The sequence below is a fragment of the Colius striatus genome, chromosome Z, assembly GCF_028858725.1.
Source record: "Colius striatus isolate bColStr4 chromosome Z, bColStr4.1.hap1, whole genome shotgun sequence".
NCBI lineage: Eukaryota > Metazoa > Chordata > Aves > Coliiformes > Coliidae > Colius > Colius striatus.
The window spans coordinates 43,480,197-43,499,641 of NC_084790.1; the positions used below are offsets into that span (position 1 = coordinate 43,480,197).

General features: G+C 41.2%; 1 protein-coding gene across 3 annotated transcripts in view; it reads left to right on the top strand.

Moving 5' to 3' along the window:
• Positions 1–19,445, top strand: part of MAP3K1 (mitogen-activated protein kinase kinase kinase 1) — a 62,088-nt gene that overhangs the window by 22,317 nt on the left and 20,326 nt on the right. For all 3 annotated transcript variants that reach the window (XM_062017663.1, XM_062017662.1, XM_062017664.1), the window contains exons 2-3: positions 16,291–16,441; positions 18,809–19,015. In XM_062017663.1, coding sequence (XP_061873647.1) covers positions 16,298–16,441; positions 18,809–19,015 — 351 coding nt within the window. In that variant the 5' untranslated portion in view covers positions 16,291–16,297. The remainder of the gene's footprint in view (positions 1–16,290; positions 16,442–18,808; positions 19,016–19,445) is intronic.

Sequence of the window (19,445 nt, forward strand, 5' to 3'; positions counted from 1 at the left end):
GATGATCTGAGTAACTACAGGTTGCATGTGATTGAAGAAAAATAAATTTGTCATTGGTCTTAAGTAGTAACTGATATTTTAAGTGATCGACAGCAAACAGGAAATTGTAACCTAATAGCTTGAATACTGACCATTAATTTCTGAAGTAAGAAGTTCAAATGGGCAGGTAGTTTAAAAGAAGGTTCTGATATAGTGCATTTGTAAAGTAATAAATACACCATTTGTATCATCTGTGGTGACTGTCAGTGTTAAACAGTTCAAAATAAAGCCAAACTCAAATTTTAAGTGCATCGCTGTAATTCTGTTTACATTCCCTTTTTAAGGGAATTTAATATGTGCAAGACAGAGAGAGATCTTTGTCATTGGAAACATGTCCTCTGCCTCAAGTATACATATATCTATATTCCTGTGCTCCAGATACTTGTCTCACAGGTATGTCTCACATGCATCCCACCAAAAATGCCCTTGATGCTTATCTTAAAACTAATGCTATTGAATACAGTTCTCTCAATCAGCAAATAAATGCCTTTTTTTTTTTTTTTTGGGGTAGTGAAGCTTGTTTTGTAGCTTCAGCAACATAAGACTACTTGCTCCTTCCCTTACCAATAAAAAGATGACAGTGGCAAATTTAGCTAGTAAAATTTTGTTTAACAATAGTATTTTAAAATTTGAGGTACTGTTGTAAGTTCTTCCCAACCAAAACCCCTACAGTTATGTAGGAGAGGAGATCCCAAGATGAAGTTATGAACTGGAATTGATCTCTTACTGCATTGTGTTTCTGATTAGAAAACTGAGTGAAAGATTGACTCTCCAGTTCTGGAAAACTTCCCTCCACTCCTTCTCAAAGAGTTTTTTAACAGCAGTGAGAAATTGTTCATTCTGCCAAACAGTTGACATGATTTAGAGTTCATTACTTATTTTAAAATATCACTAATTATTTTCAGTGTATTTTGCAGCTTCAAAGTCCTGCATGAGTTTAGAGATAGATTTGTTCCAATTACCATATAAGTACTTATACCAGAATGAGTGAATATTAGGGTGGGTTTGAGGTTGTTCTGCAGTGTGGTTTATTTTGTCCTCTTGGTGATGTCTTCTAATCTTTCTGTACTTCCTTAGATACAGAAATCCTATTGGTGTTCAAAAGTGGCGTGATGGCTGTGGTAGTTTGAGCCTGGCTGGATGCCAGGTGCCCACCACACCGCTTTACCCCCCACCTCCTCAGCAAGCCAGGGAAGGGGAGAAAATAAGATGGGAATCTCGTGGGTTGAGATAAAAGCAGTTTAATAAATAAGCAGCAAAGCCGCGCGCGCGGGAAGCAAAGCAGAAGCAGATAAGCTGTTACTCTCTACTTCCCATCAGCAGCGATGTCCGGCCACCTCCCGAGAAGCAGGGCTTCAGTACGCGTAGCGGTTGCTTTGGGAAGGCCAGAAATGAATCTCACCTCCTCTTCCTGCTCCTTTCCCCCAGTTTATATTCCTGAGCTGACGTCATATGGTATGGAATATCTCCTTGGTCAGCCTGGGTCAGCTGTCCTGGCCATAGTCCCTCCCAAGATCATGCCCACTCACAGCTATTGGTGAAGGTGGGGGAAGGAATGCTGGAGGGACAGCCCTGATGCTGTGCAAGCAGTAGTCATAATATTGATATCAACAGTAAGCACAGCACTGCAGGAGCTGCTGTGGAAAATCACTACCGTCCCAGACCCACTACAGTCTCCACCCCTTATTCCATACCATTTATGTCATGCTCAGACAAACCATCTTAACAATCCATATACATTCTTATATACTCTCATTAACCAGTACCCCCACTCTTCAACAGACAAACATCATTCTTGTATTCCCTCTTGCATCTTGCATCAAACAAACAAACAACATTCTTATATCTTTCATTCTCTGTAGATGTTCACTGGAGCAGGCCATAACTTCTGTCTCATCCATCAAGATGAATATCCAGGCCAGGGGAAACAGTATGTTCAGTGTTGGGCACCAGCACCGGCTTGGTTTGTCCACTTGTTCGGTTTTTCTTGCAAAGTTCATCTACAACAGATAACTCACATAACAGGTTATTTTTCCCCCAAGGTTAAGTCTCCTTGAGGTACACATCGAGTTTCCCCATCCTTTCTCATCACCCACCAAGTACAGCCAGGCCCTTGAGCAAAGACAATCCCACGAATGGGTTTGCCTTTTCCCATGGGAGGTGCAACCCATACTGCCTTCCCCAGCCATTTCCCTGGGTGCACTACGGGGACCTTATCTCCTCCCACAGTATGTAGTGGTTTTGTTTGGGCAGGACCAGGACAGTTAGTTGAACCTCTGCTATTGACCAGCCAAGTGGCTTCTGCTAAATTTTTATCCCACTGCTTCCATGCCCCATTGCCCAGTGCTCTCAACATGGTCTTTAGTAACCCATTATATCTCTCAATCTTTCCAGAGGCTTGTGGGTGATAGGGGATGTGGTATATCCACTCAATGCCATGTTTCTTTGCCCAGGAGTTTATGAGATTATTTCGAAAATGAGTTCCATTATCTGATTCAATTCTTTCTGGAGTGCCGTGTCGCCACAAAACTTGCCTTTCAAGACCCAAGACAGTATTTCGGGCAGTGGCGTGGTTGACAGAGTATGTTTCCAACCAACCAGTAGTTGCTTCCACCATGGTGAGTATATACCGCTTGCCTTGATGTGTTCGTGGTAGTGGTCCAACATAGTCAATTTGCCAGGCCTCACCATACTGAAAACCCAGCCATCGGCCTCTGTTCCAGGGAGACTTGATTCGTGTGGCTCGCTTGATTGCGGCACATGTTTCACATTCATGGGTGACCTGTGTGATGGCTTCCATGGTCAAGTCCACCCCTCGATCACGAGCCCATCTATATGTTGCATCTCTTCCCAGATGTCCTGATGTTTCATGGGCCCATCGAGCTATAAATAGCTCACCTTTACGCTCCCAGTCTAGATCTACCTGAGCTAGTTCAATTTTAGCAGCTTTATCTACCTGTTGGTTATTCCATTGTTCTTCATTGGCACGGCTTTTTGGCACATGAGCATCTACATGACGTACTTTCAGAGTCATATTTTCCACCGGAGCAGCAATGTCTTGCCATAATGCAGCAGCCCAGATGGGTTTACCCTTGCGCTGCCAGTTGGTCTTCTTCCATTGCTGTAGCCATCCCCATAGAGCATTAGCCACCATCCAGGAGTCAGTGTAAAGATAGAGTACTGGCCACTTCTCTCGTTCTGCAATCTTTAGAGCTAGTTGGATAGCCTTCACTTCAGCAAACTGACTTGACTCACCTTCTCCTTCAGTGGCCTCAACAACTCGTCGTGTGGGACTCCACACAGCAGCTTTCCACTTACGATGATTTCCTACCACGCGGCAGGATCCATCAGTAAACAAAGCATAATGCCTCTCATCTTCTGACAGTTCATTATATGGTGGTGCCTCTTGGGCGCGAGCTACTTCCTCAGGCAATGCTCCAAAATCTCTGCCTTCTGGCCAGTCCATGATTTCTTCCAGGATTCCTGGGCGATTAGATTTCCCCAGTCGAGATCGTTGTGTAATCAACGCCATCCACTTACTCCATGTAGCGCTGGTTGCATGATGTATAGAAGGGGTTTTCCCTTTGAACATCCAGTGTAACACAGGCAGACGTGGTGCCAAGAGGAGATGAGCTTCTGTGCCAATGACTTCTGAAGCAGCTCGAAGTCCCTCATATGCTGCTAGTATTTCTTTTTCAGTTGGGGTGTAGTGGGCTTCCGATCCTCGATATCCTCGGCTCCAAAACCCTAATGGTCGACCTCGGGTTTCTCCAGATGTTTTCTGCCAGAGGCTCCAGGTGAGACCATGCTCTCCAGCGGCAGTGTAGAGGATATTCTGCACATCTGGTCCTGTACGGATGGGCCCAAGGGCGACTGCACGAGCTATTTCCTGTTTAATTTGTTGAAAAGCTTGTTGTTGCTCAAGGCCCCACTCAAAACAGTTCTTCTTTCTGGTGACTCTAAAGAGAGGGCTCACAAGCTGACTATAACCTGGGATATGCATCCTCCAGAATCCCACAAGGCCCAGGAAAGCTTGTGTTTCTTTCTTATTAGTCGGTTGAGACATAGTAGCTATTTTATTCACAACATCCATAGGCACATGCCGACGCCCATCTTGCCATTTTATGCCCAAAAACTGTATCTCTTGTGCAGGTCCCTTTACTTTGTTTCTTTTTATAGCAAAACCAGCTTTCAGGAGAATCTGTATTATTCTTTTCCCTTTCTCAAACACTTCTTCTGCCTTGTTGCCCCATACAATTATGTCATCAATGTACTGTAAATGTTCAGGGGCATCACCCGTTTCCAGCACAGTTTGGATTAGACCATGGCAAATAGTAGGACTATGTTTCCACCCCTGGGGCAATCGATTCCAGGTATATTGGACACCTCTCCATGTGAAGGCAAATTGTGGCCTGCACTCTGCTGCCAATGGAATTGAGAAGAATGCATTAGCGATGTCAATCGTAGCATACCACTTGGCTGCTTTTGACTCCAGTTCATACTGGAGCTCTAACATGTCTGGTACAGCAGCACTCAGTGGTGGTGTCACTTCATTCAGGCCACGATAGTCTACTGTTAACCTCCACCCTCCATCAGATTTTTTCACAGGCCATATGGGACTATTAAATGGAGAATGAGTTTTGCTAATTACTCCTTGAGCCTCCAGTTGATGAATCAACTCACGGATGGGAGCCAGGGAATCTCGGTTCGTGCGATATTGCCTCCGGTGCACTGTCCTGGTAGCAATTGGTACCTGTTGCTCTTGAACTTGCAGCAATCCCACAACAAAAGGGTCTTCTGAGAGGCCAGGTAAATTAGAGAGTTGTTTGATTTTCTCTGTATCTACAGTGGCTATACCAAAGCCCATCGATACCCCTTGGGGTCTTTGAAGTACCCTCTCCTGAGGTAATCTATGCCAAGAATACAAGGGGCCTCTGGACCAGTCACAATGGGGTGTTTTTTCCATTTGTCCCCTGTTAAGCTCACTTCAGCCTCTAATACAGATAATTCTTCACATCCCCCTGTCACTCCAGAGATCCAGACAGAATCTGTGCCTCTATACCTTGATGGCATCAATGTACACTGTGCCCCTGTGTCTACTAAGGCTTTATACCTTTGTGGGTTTGATGTGCCAGGCCATCGAACCCACACAGTCCAGTAGATTCGGTCATCCCTTTCCTCCTCCTGGCTGGAGGCAGGGACCCTCTATTTCTGTTCTTCATCAGAGTATTCGCTATCTGATCCTTGCAATTGCAGACCTGAAGTCTCCTCATTGGCTTCGAAGGAAGTAGTTGCAGTTCTTCTATGTCTTGGAGATTGTTGATTGTCCTCTTTTGTTTTGGCAGCCACTCTGCTGACAGCCCTCTTGGGCGGTCCTTTTCTAACAGCTGCCTTCCCCCTTAGTTCACGTACACGCGCTTCTAGCTTAAAAGTGGGTTCACCATCCCACTTCCTCATATCCTCTCCTTGGCCACGCAAAAAGAGCCAGAGTTCATTTCGCGGTGTACTCCTGCGTCTGGGACTTCCCTTTCCCCTGGTCGGGACAGTGGATGACTGAATTCTTGAGGCAGATCTAACAATCAGGCCATCATCCCACACTGATGAGGAGGTGCAGAGGCTCTCTTCATAGTTCTGTAACCAAGAAGATACCCTCTCCACTGTTGGTATGTCCATGTCTGGATGATACACCATTGCCAGGATATTAGAATATGTAGCTGGGGCACTCTGGATCACTTTTCTCAACATGGCCCGTGTACACTGGACATCGTCTGGATCTGTGGAGGCCTCGACATTATCCAGATCACCATAGATGACTTCCAACACAGCTAATTCCCTTAGATATTGGATCCCTTCATCAGCTCTAGTCCACTTTCCTCGGGCATTTACAAGGTCTTCCTTGAATGGGTATCTTGCCCGTACACTTGAGAGGAGTCGTTTCCAGAGACTACAAACTGAGGTTTTCTTTCCAATGCCTTTATCAATTCCCCGGTCCCTAGCAAGAGATCCTAGCTGTTGGGCTTCTCTGCCTTCCAATTGTTGACTGTCAGCCCCGTTATCCCAGCATCGGAGCAGCCAGGCACCAATCCGCTCACCTGGCTGGCGACTGTAATCTTTTCGCATATCTCTAAGTTCTGTTGAGGTGAGGGACCGAGTAGTTTCCATTTCCTTTTCGATTTCTCTCACTTCTCCTGATCTCCTTACCGAAGGACCAGTTTCTTCTTCTAGCCTTTCCTCTTCCTCCTCGTCTGCCCTTACTAATCGATGATATGGACTTGACCTCCTTATCCACTGCTTCTTTTTCACTACTGGGGCAACCACTGTGGTTGTTGTTTGGTTCCCTGACTCAACCATGGTAGTCTCAGGTATAGTTTGAATTTCCACCTCGGCCATAGTTCTCTGAGAGGGCTGGACTGCGACTGACTCAACTATGTTGGTCTCAGGTACCGTTTGAGTTTCCATTTCAATTACAGTTCTCTGAGAGGACTGGAATGCAGCTCGGTAGGCAGAGGCTAGGCCCCAGTATAGTGCCTGAACCTGATGGGCCTCATTAGGGTAGGTAAGACACCCTTCTATCAGGTAGCGTGTCAGTAAAGCAGGGTTTTTTATCTGTTCAGATGTAAAATCCCAGATTACAGGAGGTGATAACCGTCCTAGGAATTTGCCTAAATTCATCCACATACCCTGCCACCCAGGGACTGGCCGCTTCAGGGGGCATTTTAACATGTTTCCATCGCAAATTTGTACTCTCTGATACCCAGATGACTCCAGATTCCACAAGATATATAATATACCAACCATGTTAATTAGTAATATTAAAACTCTCGTATAAGGGTGACTAAGGACCTGGGAAGTCTGTGTAACAGAATTGTCTAGATCAGTCCGAGCTGAGGAGAAAGAGGTGCTTTGCCCCATGGCCTCCACAAGATAGCTCCCACAGCACACTAAATTCATCAGTAACAGAATGAGACTTGCTATTATTATTTGGGCCATCATGTTCCCAGGCCCTTTCATCCTCTTCACAAAATTATATAGCCAGCTTAGCAAAGCTATTAAGGTTAAAGCACAGCCGAGAGTCAATGTTAGGAGCATCATGTTCCCAAACATTAGAAAGTGTAAGATAAGCTGCATAACAGCAAGGCTCCGTGACCAGCACAGGAACTTTGCTCTCATTGGTTTACTGTAATTGCAATGCAGTTAATGTAAATCTGCTATTATCTCGCCCCACGTTGGGCGCCAAAAGGGCTGTGGTAGTTTGAGCCTGGCTGGATGCCAGGTGCCCACCACACCGCTTTACCCCCCACCTCCTCAGCAAGCCAGGTAAGGGGAGAAAATAAGATGGGAATCTCGTGGGTTGAGATAAAAGCAGTTTAATAAATAAGCAGCAAAGCCGCGCGCGCGGGAAGCAAAGCAGAAGCAGATAAGCTGTTACTCTCTACTTCCCATCAGCAGCGATGTCCGGCCACCTCCCGAGAAGCAGGGCTGCAGTACGCGTAGCGGTTGCTTTGGGAAGGCCAGAAATGAATCTCGCCTCCTCTTCCTGCTCCTTTCCCCCAGTTTATATTCCTGAGCTGACATCATATGGTATGGAATATCTCCTTGGTCAGCCTGGGTCAGCTGTCCTGGCCATAGTCCCTCCCAAGATCATGCCCACTCACAGCTATTGGTGAAGGTGGGGGAAGGAATGCTGGAGGGACAGCCCTGATGCTGTGCAAGCGGTAGTCATAATATTGATATCAACAGTAAGCACAGCACTGCAGGAGCTGCTGTGGAAAATCACTACCGTCCCAGACCCACTACAATGGCATAATCAGTAATCAGTCAGAATCTTAAAAAGTACTATCCTTATTCCAAAATTACTGTTTAATTTTAAAAATAAATGCAAGAAATTAAGTAACCAAATCATTTTTTGTACACTGCTAAAAGGCAGAAATGAAGGCACCACCCGGCACTCCCACACAGTATTTATTTTATTTGAATTCAAAATGTTATCTGACTCTTTGCAAGTGTATATTTGCTTTTTTAATGTTATTTTTCACTTCACTACTTTGCCTGTAATGATTGCTGAAGCCATTGGTCTAGAGAACTCAGAAGAATGGTCAAATATACATTGTCAAAGTGGAATGCAGGGAGCTGGTGTATAGTTAAGTACTGAGCATATTAAAAGGATGTGAGCTCCCTGCATTTTCAATCTGATAGTGTATAATTTCTAATTAGTATCAAGTATACTAAGAAACAAATATAACCCTTGTGAGAAAAGATCATTTTTATAATGCAAGCAATGCAGTCAGGTCATTCTTCAGAAAAGAACAAGAGCAAACCTGTTTAAATGCATTTGTGTCTCTGGTCTCATTTTGTAAGATCAAAGATTGTTAGGTGTTTTCCCTTTTTAAATAACTTAAAGCTAGATTTTAAATTACTTGTTTTGAAAAGAGTCAATTTGGATCTCCATTTGCCTTACATTTATTTTTACCAAGGCTTAAAAATTTTAGAGTATGTTTCTTCACTAGAAGTAACATACTTGTAAGCCTTTAATTTTTTTATTTGCTTTCTGATGTAGTTTATTTTTCTGATTATCTTTTTGCTGAGAGCGCTTTAGAATTTGCTTTCCAGCAAATCATGAAACACTTGGTATTGCTGCTGTTTTGAGCGGTGCTGGAATGATCTGAATTCCCTTTCTCCTTTATGACTCCTCCAGAACTGATTTAACAGGTGGTAGCTTTTTTAATTCTATATAACTCATCCAAACCAAATTACTTATTTGTATGTTGTCTTGTTTTGACCATTCTAACTAGAGGTGGAGAGTGTAGTCTGCAGATTTTACCTGCTTTTTTCCTATTAAGCTGATCTGAAGTAAACTATCTTTTCTGTAAAATATCTGATATTATGCTCTGTTGGGAATAAAGGAGTTAAATTGTCTAAGAAACTCTTTGTCATCCATGCCTTGTGTGTGGAGATACTTTGTTCTAACAGTCATTCAATATGCAATAGGTAATTTAATCTTCAGGAGACATACTTAAAACACTATGAATGTTCTTGTCTACTAAATACATGGACATATAAAAATGATCTGCAATGAGAATTTGGTTTAGGACTTTGTGGAGTTTTTTAATACTTTTAATTCTAATTTTCTGTTTAGTGGTTCCAGACTTCTAGATCAGCAAGGATGTGTTCTAACCTGATGCTTTCTACATATTAGCTATTTGCATTTCACCTGATAATCCTGTTTTAGGGTATGACAGGCCTAAAGAATCTGAATCTGAAGTTCAATTTGTTGTCTGAGAGATTAAACTGCGTACTAAAAGTGAATCATTTGATTCTGTTAAAAGAGGAAGTTGACTTAGGTGATATATGACCAAGTGAAACTTGGTCTTCTGCTTCAGCAGGAGATAGAGGAGAGCATGAAATAACCTGAAGGGGAGAAAAAATCCCTAACACCTACACTGGAGATGCTATAGCTTTGTTTCAACTGTACCATCACATAGTTTTTGACAGCGAGTACTCGTAATCCAGTCTTTTTAATGACATTACTGCTCTTCTCGGAGTAAGACCCAGTATTATGTTGCAGTGCAATGGAGACAAAACTTGTGTATTCGCATCAGTTACTGTAATGTGAACTTGGGCATATGGGATTCTTTTCTCTTTAAGGATACTGAAGTTTGAGGTACAGTAATAAATTTATAAGTCTGTGTAATCTGTATTATCATACTTCAAATATATTCTGTACACATAAAATTATGGAAATTAAGCTGCACAACTGTTAGTGGCTTTGCATCTCATGTCTATGAATTATCTACTTCCTGTAATATCTAGAAATTTTACTCATTAATGGCATAAACTTTTAGTTTTACAGAGATGAAAATAACAGATTACCTCTGTAAACCTTCAAATATTAAAATGAAGTTACATAACATAACTGCTGTTTTTACACTTGAAAATACCGTAGTATGTGTATTCCTTAATCCATCTGAGTTGGTGCTGGGAGACTGACTAACAGCAGGAAGGATTAGAGAGCCCTAGGAGCTTTTGTAATACTTGTTTCAGATATCTGATAGCCTTCTTAGGAGACAAGCAGAGAAGAGAAGCTCATTTCATTAGCTTTGTTGCAAGCATCTGTTGCAAACAGCTGGTAGTATTTCTTGGCTTGTTTTGTAGGACTAATTTCTGTAACTATGAAATAGTACCAGTGCCTCAAAGGATGGCTAGGTAGTTTCGGAGCAAGCAAACCAACCAACATTTTCGATATTTCATGTAGGTGGATTTGCCTTCATAGGAACTAAAAACTGAGGCAGATTTACCTCTAACTTTAGACATGTGCTTTTGGAGGTTTGAGTCATCATCACTAGGGGGATGATGCATTTTGTCTAGGACCTGTGAAGTTCCACTGAAGATGATGTCTCAGTCTGTGGAGTTAAAGCTTTGGTTGTGAATATTGTCCTGTTAGCAGTTAGTTATCCTGTTTGAAAAATGCACCTTTTGACATAACAAGTCTGAGAGATGCTTGATAAAATGACTTTACAGGGAGAAGAGGATGAGTGGTGTATCAAGCTGGGACTAAATAACATGTATTACCTAACTAGTCCAGATCTTATAGGCTCAGTAGTTCTCATTTTAGAGACAAATAACAAAATTACTTTTCTTTTATGTTTTCACATTCTGTACAGGTTTGGTTCTCTTATTACAGAAAAATGCTATAAGTAGGATATGTTTCAGCTTCTAAAACTGCTTTGATGTAAAGATGCAGTGGCTGTCACCCAATGGTGTTTTCTAATAGGGACTCTCATACTCCAGCCTGGTGGCCTCAGGGTGACAGAGGTTCCACAGGAAGCTGCTGGATGTTATATTTCTCTGTTTTCATTACCTGGGCACTGGTCATGCCTTTTCTGTAGCTTTTAATGTATAAATGTATTTATAGTTTGTTTCAAAATATATATAGAAAACACAAGCTTATTTGAGGTAAATAGAAGGGTGTTTCTAATGCAGAATGTTTGTTAGTGATGCATCTAAATGACAAACTGAAAACTTCTTCAATGCAAGGAAAAAGAAATGAGATCTAGAGTACCCTTCCATATATACTCCTTGTGAACTCTGGTGGATGGTGTGTGGCCAGATGAAGACAGCTTATGGCAATCTGAAGGGGAGAGCTATTGGGGAAGCTGAGGCAGATAGAAAAAAAAGAAACACGATTATTGTTTTCCCTTTTTTGTTGTGAAGTACTTTAACAGAAGAACAGAACTTCATTTGACACTTAACACCTGGCTAAAATCCCTGTTAACTATTTTAGGAAGCCAGATTCAATAGTCTATGAACTAGTGTGTTCAATGTTCTCTTTTAAGTGGCAGTTGCTACCTTTTAGTACCAACTTCTTCTGAAGTTTTTAATCCTAATAGAATGTGCCTGCCTGACCTTTGGCTTTGCTAGGATGAACACAAACAGTGTGATAATAGATGCCAGCAAGTAATAGATCAGGCGGAGAACTGATGGGTTCTGATGGGAGACTGGCAGGATGACAGACAGTGCCTTGCTCATCTGGGTCTGATTTTTTTTGTTTGTTTCTGTATTCATTTCTTTTACTGATCTTGATATCATTTAGAAACCTTAATGGAAAAACAGAAACTGGTGAGCACTACTGGAATTGTTAGTGGCAAGAAGTTACCTAAAACCCTAATAACTGACCTTTTCAATTCAGAGAATGGGTAATTCTCTAGTCTCTGCTCTCCCCAGTGATTGTGGCTCTCAGCATGCCTCCAGGCCAGCTGTGGAGGCCACTGATCTCCAGACCTGTTGAAGCTTGAGTTGCAGTTAACTAGATGCCTATATTCTTGCTTAAAGTCCCCCAAATGACCTCTGTACATCCTGTCTAAACTTACCCCAGATACTGTCACCATATATGGCATTTGCACTGGGCAGAATATCTAAGTTGTCATATTAGTTCCTTTACCCTCAGTGCTTTTCCGTCAACCACCAGACTCTTTGCCGCACAACCTGTTCTGAAATGCACTGATTATTCTGGTAGAGCTGCTGTATGACCATTTTTGTTCATTGGTATTTTCAGAATCATCCATGGTTTGACCAGTGCTGATATGCAACTCCTGATTTTCTAACTTAGTTCAGAGAAAGGAACAAAAAAGTGTTATGGTTAAGCAAGGAGCTGTTTCTGCTTGCTAACAGGGGGAGCAAGTTGCAGTGAAGACCCGGTAAAGAGTTTTTGTACTCTCCCCCGGCTCCTGGGTTCAGACTCACCTCTGGACCAGCTGGGCCAATCTAGTGCCTCTGCCATCACTATTTAGGGACAGGAATTTGAAGTGCTAGTAGGAGGTGTGATACTCAGTTTTATCACTGGAGTGATACAAGATGGAGGCAACCACACAGACCCCGCAGTCAGAGGAGGAGGAGGAAGGAAGGAGGAGCACCAGACCAGAGACCTCTCTGCAAGCCGTGGCGAGAATGCAGGCTGTACCTCTGCAACCCATACAGGGCCATGGCAGGATTGAGAGCCACCAGCAGCTCTGAGTGAGTGTACCTGGACTGGTGAGAGAGTATGTGAGGAGGTGGCCATGGTGCAGGCCATGCTGAAGACCCTGTGGGCCACAGAGCAGACCCACACGAGGCAGAGAGGAGCCGCAGCTTTTGGGATAAATGTACATTGGAGCAGCCCGTGCAGGGCTGCTGTGTGTGTGAGATACCCCATGGACATGCGGGGAGGACTGGTGCGGAGCCCACCTGCCCTGAGGAGAGACAAATGGCAGAAGCTATCAGGAATAGACTGACTGAAACCCCCACTCCCGGCCCCCCTGGGTTGTTCAAGGGCGGAGGAGGTAAAAACACCGGGATCAGGGCTCTGAGCCTGGGAAGCGGGGAGGAGTGGGGAGAAGGTGTTCTTAAAGGGCTGGTCAGACTCTTCATCATTATACCACTCTGTGTTGTTTTATGTTTGCTATGTTTTAGGGTTTTATGGTTATGCTTTAGTTGGTGTTGCATTAAATTATTTTCTGTTTTCTTCCCCAAGCCGAGTAGCCTGGTCTGTTTTGTCCTGGACCTTAAGGGGCAATTAAGCTCTCCCTGCTCTTTAGCAATCCTCAGGTCTTTGGTACTTGAGGCCAACTGTGGTCTTTTATTTCCTGATGGGCCTAAACCATGACAAAAAGTTAAAATTTTTCTGGGGAAAAACTTGTATATTTTTTGCTTGGTTGATTTAAAGTTAAGGGCAAAATCTTCACTTTCTTATGAAGCAGAGGCATGGGCTGTTGAGAAATGTCATACTTCCTGGTTCAAGCTACCTTATTCTCTGAGGTTTGTTTTTTAGACTGCTCCTTAGCTTTGTCACAAGTGTTCACATAAAGCACTGGGTGGCAGTCACTGATGTATATTGTTACCTTTGCTCATGAGTAGGTTTTGCTTTGTGAAAATCATAATACTGCATATGTTGCAGATCAAGTCTTCAGTGCTGTATGCCCTGGATGTATTTTGTGCTAAGGTACAGTGATATGGACACTGGCAACCTATCCATTGTCATGTAGGAAAAGTTCAGCTTGCCTGGAATAGTTGGGAGGAGGGCTGTTTGCTGGTTCAGGGCCACAAACTAATATAAATATCTAAAGGGTGGGTGTCAGGAGATTGGGACATCCCTTTTTTTCTGTAGTAGCTAGCAACAGGACAAGGGGTAATGGGATGAAGCTGGAACACAAAAAGTTCCACTTAAACATAAGAAAAAACTCTTTCACTGTGAGGGTGATGGGGCAGTGGCACAGGCTGCCCAGAGGGGTTGTGGAGTCTCCTTCCTTGGAGGTCTTCAAGACCCGCCTGGACATGTTCCTATGCGACCTGATCTAGGTGAACCTACTTCTGTAGGGGGGTTGGACTAGATGATCTCTAAAGGTCCCTTCCAACCCCTACCATTCTATGATTCTATGATATTCTGAATTATGCAGGAGCTTTGTCCAGTCACAGTTTAAAAAAAAAAAAAGTATTCTTAAACGGTTGGGTCTGTGGAGTTTTTTAACTCAAGCTTGGCTAAAATATGTATTTTCTTGAGCACTTGTAAGAACACTCATAATACTTACATTCTGCAAAAAGATAACCATGGTTAACTAAGCAAAAGCTTTCAGAGTTGGTTGGTGTTTCTCACCTGCGGGTAGGAAAAGCACAAGAGTTCTTTGTGCAGGGGAAAGTAGATTGGTTGAGCTGTCACATGAGAGGAAGATAGTTGCTTCTGCCTTTTAGAGAACAAGCACAGATTGTGAAGCCTCCGCGGTTACATTACATTGTTCATGAATTCAAGTCCAAGGACCTCTTTTTTTATATAGGTTGGAAAGTTAATCATGGTTATATGAACAAATGAAATAGTGTCATTCTTGCACTGCTGGGGTAGTGTTTTCTCTTGTATAGAAAGTATTCACACAGCTGAGATGGTTTATGCCATGGAATATCTAATATAAAGAACACAGTGACTTAACATAGGTGCAAGTTAAAAATATAATTTAGAAAATTGCATGACTGTTCAAAGCCAAAAATCTTTGGGGGGGGTGGGGGTTTTTTTCTTTTTAGTGGGGGGAAAAAATGTGAACTTGCCTCTTTCAATACAGTTTGGTTTTTTTTAATTCCATTGTAAACTCTTATGCACATTCTTTGGACTCTACCTGATGCTATCTGTTTTTCATGAATTATCACTCATTTTTCTATGTTTCTAGGAGAATTCACTGCTGGGACAGAAATAATTTTCATGTCACTTGCATTACTTTTAAAGTGTTAAGCATTAATGCTTAAGTTCTGGAAAAAAAAATCATTTTTAGGTGGATTGTGTTTTTATTTATAAATGTAAGTCTTTAATCACTAGACACAGTCCTTGGTGTCTAAAATTAGTTATTCAACAGTAGGTTTAGATGTTGCTTGAAAGAAAATATATTTTGTTTACAGTGCCCATCTGCTTATTACTTTTCAGCACTGAACAGGAAGAGCTATTTCCTGCCTCAGAATACTTTGTTTCCTTTGTCTTTGTAAAGAGGAAAAAAAAAATGTGCAGTTATCCTGAGGAGGGAAAACGTCTCTTTTTCTAAGTAATGATTTGTGATAAAAGCACCTTAGTGTAATGCATTGTTGAAGATAGGAATTGTAACTTTAACTTCATATTATTGCAATGAATGTTAAAGGGAATATGTTTTAGGTTATCATACAATACATAAATGTGGTTTTAACTGCATAGATAAATGTTTTAGAAGCTAAAGAATGCATGCATTGAAAGCAGCAGTTGTAACTAAATTATTATATAGCCTTCCACTTTTAAGTTGTGATTTTTTTTTTTTAATGTTTGAAATAAATGTCATTCTGAGTTGAGTTAAGCTTGCTTACTTTCAAAGATGTCTGACTTGAAGAAGATGGGTGGGGATTGTGTGCTGCTGCTTAAGAACGTGGGTTTTGTGGTGATTTAGCAGATAGCTCAACAGAATCAGGAAATCTGCCAGACTGATAATATTTATTTTTCAGTGTCTGGCAATATTATTTTGATTTTTTTGTTGTTGCCAGCAGTCATAAGCAACTGCTTTGCTGTAGGTCAAAAAAGTAGAAGTGCATATGGGTTACACTTTATTTTACAGATACGAACTTGCTGAGAATTTTGCCATAATTATAGCTGATTTGGAGAGCTTTTGAGTCATCAGTCACTCAGAAGGCAACTCTCAAAGCAAATAGCCTTACTTTCATGACTTCCATGTCTAGTTTAAATATACTTCCTGTGTATTAGTTTACAAATCCTTGTATTTGAGGAAAACTTCATGTATAGGAAGAGGCATTATGTACATAGGTTCATGCTTGTGTGTCATAGGAAGGTGGAAAAATTTTTACCATGAATCTATATGAATTTTGTAATTTTTTTTTTTTACTTATGGATTGCAAAGTTTGAATTGCCAAGGAATGCATGAACCATCACAATGCTTGTGAAAACTTTGGTGAATTACTTGACATATAGAGTAATTTTTATATTGGCTTTGTATCTGTCAAGACATTTCTTTGTAATGGGTATCTACTGTTACAAGCAGTGTCTCCATTTTAAAGAAATAGCCATCAAAACAGGCTTGCTGCAAAGAGCAGACTAGCTGTATCTCGTAAGATGCTTGCTGCAGTCAGTTGGAAGTAGTGTTTTAGCAGTTGTGTTGTAAGGAGAGGGGCAATAGGAGGGCCTAAATTTTAAGAATGCAGTGGTGTTATACTTTAACTAAAATTAATTTGGTTTATGACTTTTTTTCTTCTTTATTGCAGTCGTGACATGGAGAATAAAGAAACCCTCAGGGGGCTGCACAAGATGGATGACCGCCCAGAAGAGCGCATGATCAGGGAGAAACTCAAGGCAACATGCATGCCAGCCTGGAAGCATGAATGGCTGGAAAGAAGAAGCAGGAGAGGCCCTGTGGTAGGTGGCCTTGAAGCAAGGACATCTGTAGTAGCTGCTACAAATAAAAAGCTCTTAAATATCTTTGTTACAAATACCTTTTTTTCCCTTAATTCGCATACTCTTAATTATGGTCTTGTTATTTTTTGAGCTGTTTAATAGAAAACTGTCTGTCTTTCTGAAATGTACACGTTTGTTATGCTTTGTTTTTAAGAAAATGGCATATAGCTGAGCCACTGATTCGTGTAGGGTAAACAACTACTGTGACAACACTGCCCTCTAATGTCAACAACAGAAGTAGCTCCTGTTCATTGGGTAGAAACTTAGGTTTGAGTACAAAACTGCATTATAGTGTTTTGTCCTCCCTCACTTCTCCTTAGCTTGAAAATGTTAAGTCTTCTACATGTTAAGTGTATGGAATTCTTACTAGATGAAAAATCAAGCTAGAAACCTAGTAGAACCTGGAAAAGCAAAGCTGCGTAACTTCACACAAGTCTCAAATCTACTAAACTTTAGATGCCAGTGTATTCTGCTAGCCTTTTGAGTAATGCTTTTATATAAATGGTTCAGAAGCTATTTGAAGAAATTGCAGGCAGATAAAACCTAAAAGTTAATAGGCATATTTACAGTTCTGTTCAGGATAATGCTGGTTAATCAACAACCATTAGTTACCTCTTAAGTGTAGTTTCATTGGTTGATGCGACTCCCATGTGTTTCTTCATGGGAGCTAATTTAAAGCTAAGGTAAGCTGTTTCAGTAAACAACCATTTGGGAAGCAGCTTTTTGAGAACAGAAAAGGGTTTTGTTCTTAACGTTGTCAAAAAAAGCAGTACCTCAAAGAGTCAAGTAGCATAAACCAGTTCTTTCTTTAAAAGAAATTAAAATATTGGTTACTGCAGAGCTTGGAATTGTTTCCCTGCTTAGCCCACTTCCCTTAAGGTGTATGAGTTGTGTAATAAAACTTTAGATGCTCCAGATTCTCAGTTACTATGATTTTACATTTTAAATGTTTTTGAGCAGTGGCAACAGGTAACTATAACTTATCCATAGATACAGGATTTTGCATTCTGACATTTCCAAGAAAGAAAAAGTGTTACAGTAATTGTTTGGAGGGGAATATAATGCTCAGCTTTTTATACTTCATCATTCTCACTTTCATAATCAGGTAGTGGTATATTTAAAACAATAGCAACAAATGTTTCTGAAAATTTCAGGTATGAAATATGGTGACTTCTTAAAGTAAAATGAATGGTGGTTGAATCAAAGATGAAAATGCAGATTTTTCTCTCTAAGACAATGCCTAACTGCTAGTCCAAACCTCCTTGCTGTCATCCCTATAGTCTTCTGAAACTGAAATGCATTTCTGGAGAGTGAAGTATCTTCAGTTGGATGCATGAAATTCTTCAGTTTAAAATAGCATTTGACATTATGAATGCAGTCCGGATGATCAAGTGGAAAGGCACTGAGTCTAGATGTGCAAGGATAACCCCTTGAATTTTTTTGTCTAAATCAGAGACCTCTGGGACTTTCTTTGAGAAGTTTTATCTGTTCATCTAAAGTTTTACTTAGGGGTTCCTTCCACCATTTACTTAAGCCTCTACAACAGGAGAAATGTAGAACTAAAACTGAATCTGCTCTCTGCACTTGTCATGCATTATATGGGTCTGAGAGACAGGCAGCTGAATGTTGTCTTAAAATACTCCATACCTGAGTGTCAAAATTCAGTATTCATGCAACAAAGCACTGTATTGGCAGTGTATATACTGACTCTCCTTGAATACATATGTCTGTTCATGTAGTGCAGCACTGTGCAGTGATTAGCTGAGATACCACATGTGGTGTAGCTGTTTTACCTGTATGACAGGCAGAAAACCCAGGTGTGGTTCCTGCAGGGAGCAGCATGCCTTCATTTTGCTGTGTTGCCTGCAGGTATAATTCTTTGCTGTGTTAGGCTGTAGGAGTAGCAACCCTAGTGTTCGTCAACTGATGCTTGTCATATGTAATAGAGGCATACTATCTTGCAGCTCTTAATAAGCAGGCAGTGCCTATAGAAAAGATATCTTCTGGCTTATACTACTCAAATGGAGGAACTGCTGTCCTTTGGGATATTACAAATGACCATTACAGAAGTACTTTGAGGGTCAAGCTATTTGCTGCCACAACTAACATAAGCAGTATGAATGTACAGAAAAAGGGGTTTTTGCTTTTTTTGTTGTATATAGATTAACTATTAGATGTTAATATTAGAAGCTAGAGAATAGCTGAACTTCAGACATCTGCATAATGGCTTGATTTTATAATGCTAGCAAAACAGATTTTCATCAATTTGTTTTGTTTTTGTGTACAGTGATCAATTCATAATTTTACATGTGGTTTAATTCCTACAAGGTGGTGAAACCTATCCCTGGGAAAGGAGATGGCTCAGAAATGAACAAATTGTCACTAGAACCTCAAGCTGAAGGACAAAGCACTGCTGCATCACCTGCACAGAAAGGAAGACGTAGTCCCTCTCCTAGTAGCTCTTCATCATCATCTTCTAGGACGGTTAAATCTGAATCGCCAGGTGTTAGAAGAAAAAGGATTTCCCCCGTGCCTGTAAGTTACAAACTGTGACGTTACTTCTAAATTAGCTATATTCTGTGATCTTTTGCCTAGAAGCAATTAATCCCTCCTCTATCAGCAAGATGCTGACAGAAAGGGGTTGTGACTTAGTGTCACTTGAGATACTCAGAGTGTATTTCATGTTAATGTTTCTCACATGTAGAATTTTATTCTCTGCACTTGGTATGTGCTTTCTCTTTAGTTTAGTTCTGCTTTCAATTTTTATTTCTAGGAAATAAGTGAAGAAATATAGATATTGAGTCATGAAGACATGTTCTCTTAGCTTGATTTGCATGAAGATGTGCTAGTAGTTTGGATTTTTCCTGTAGTTTTGCATGTTAGTTTTCCAGGCAGGTATGTTTTGTTGGATGGAGTTATGACTGCATTAAGAATTTACAAGATTAAGATTTAAACAAGCTTTCCA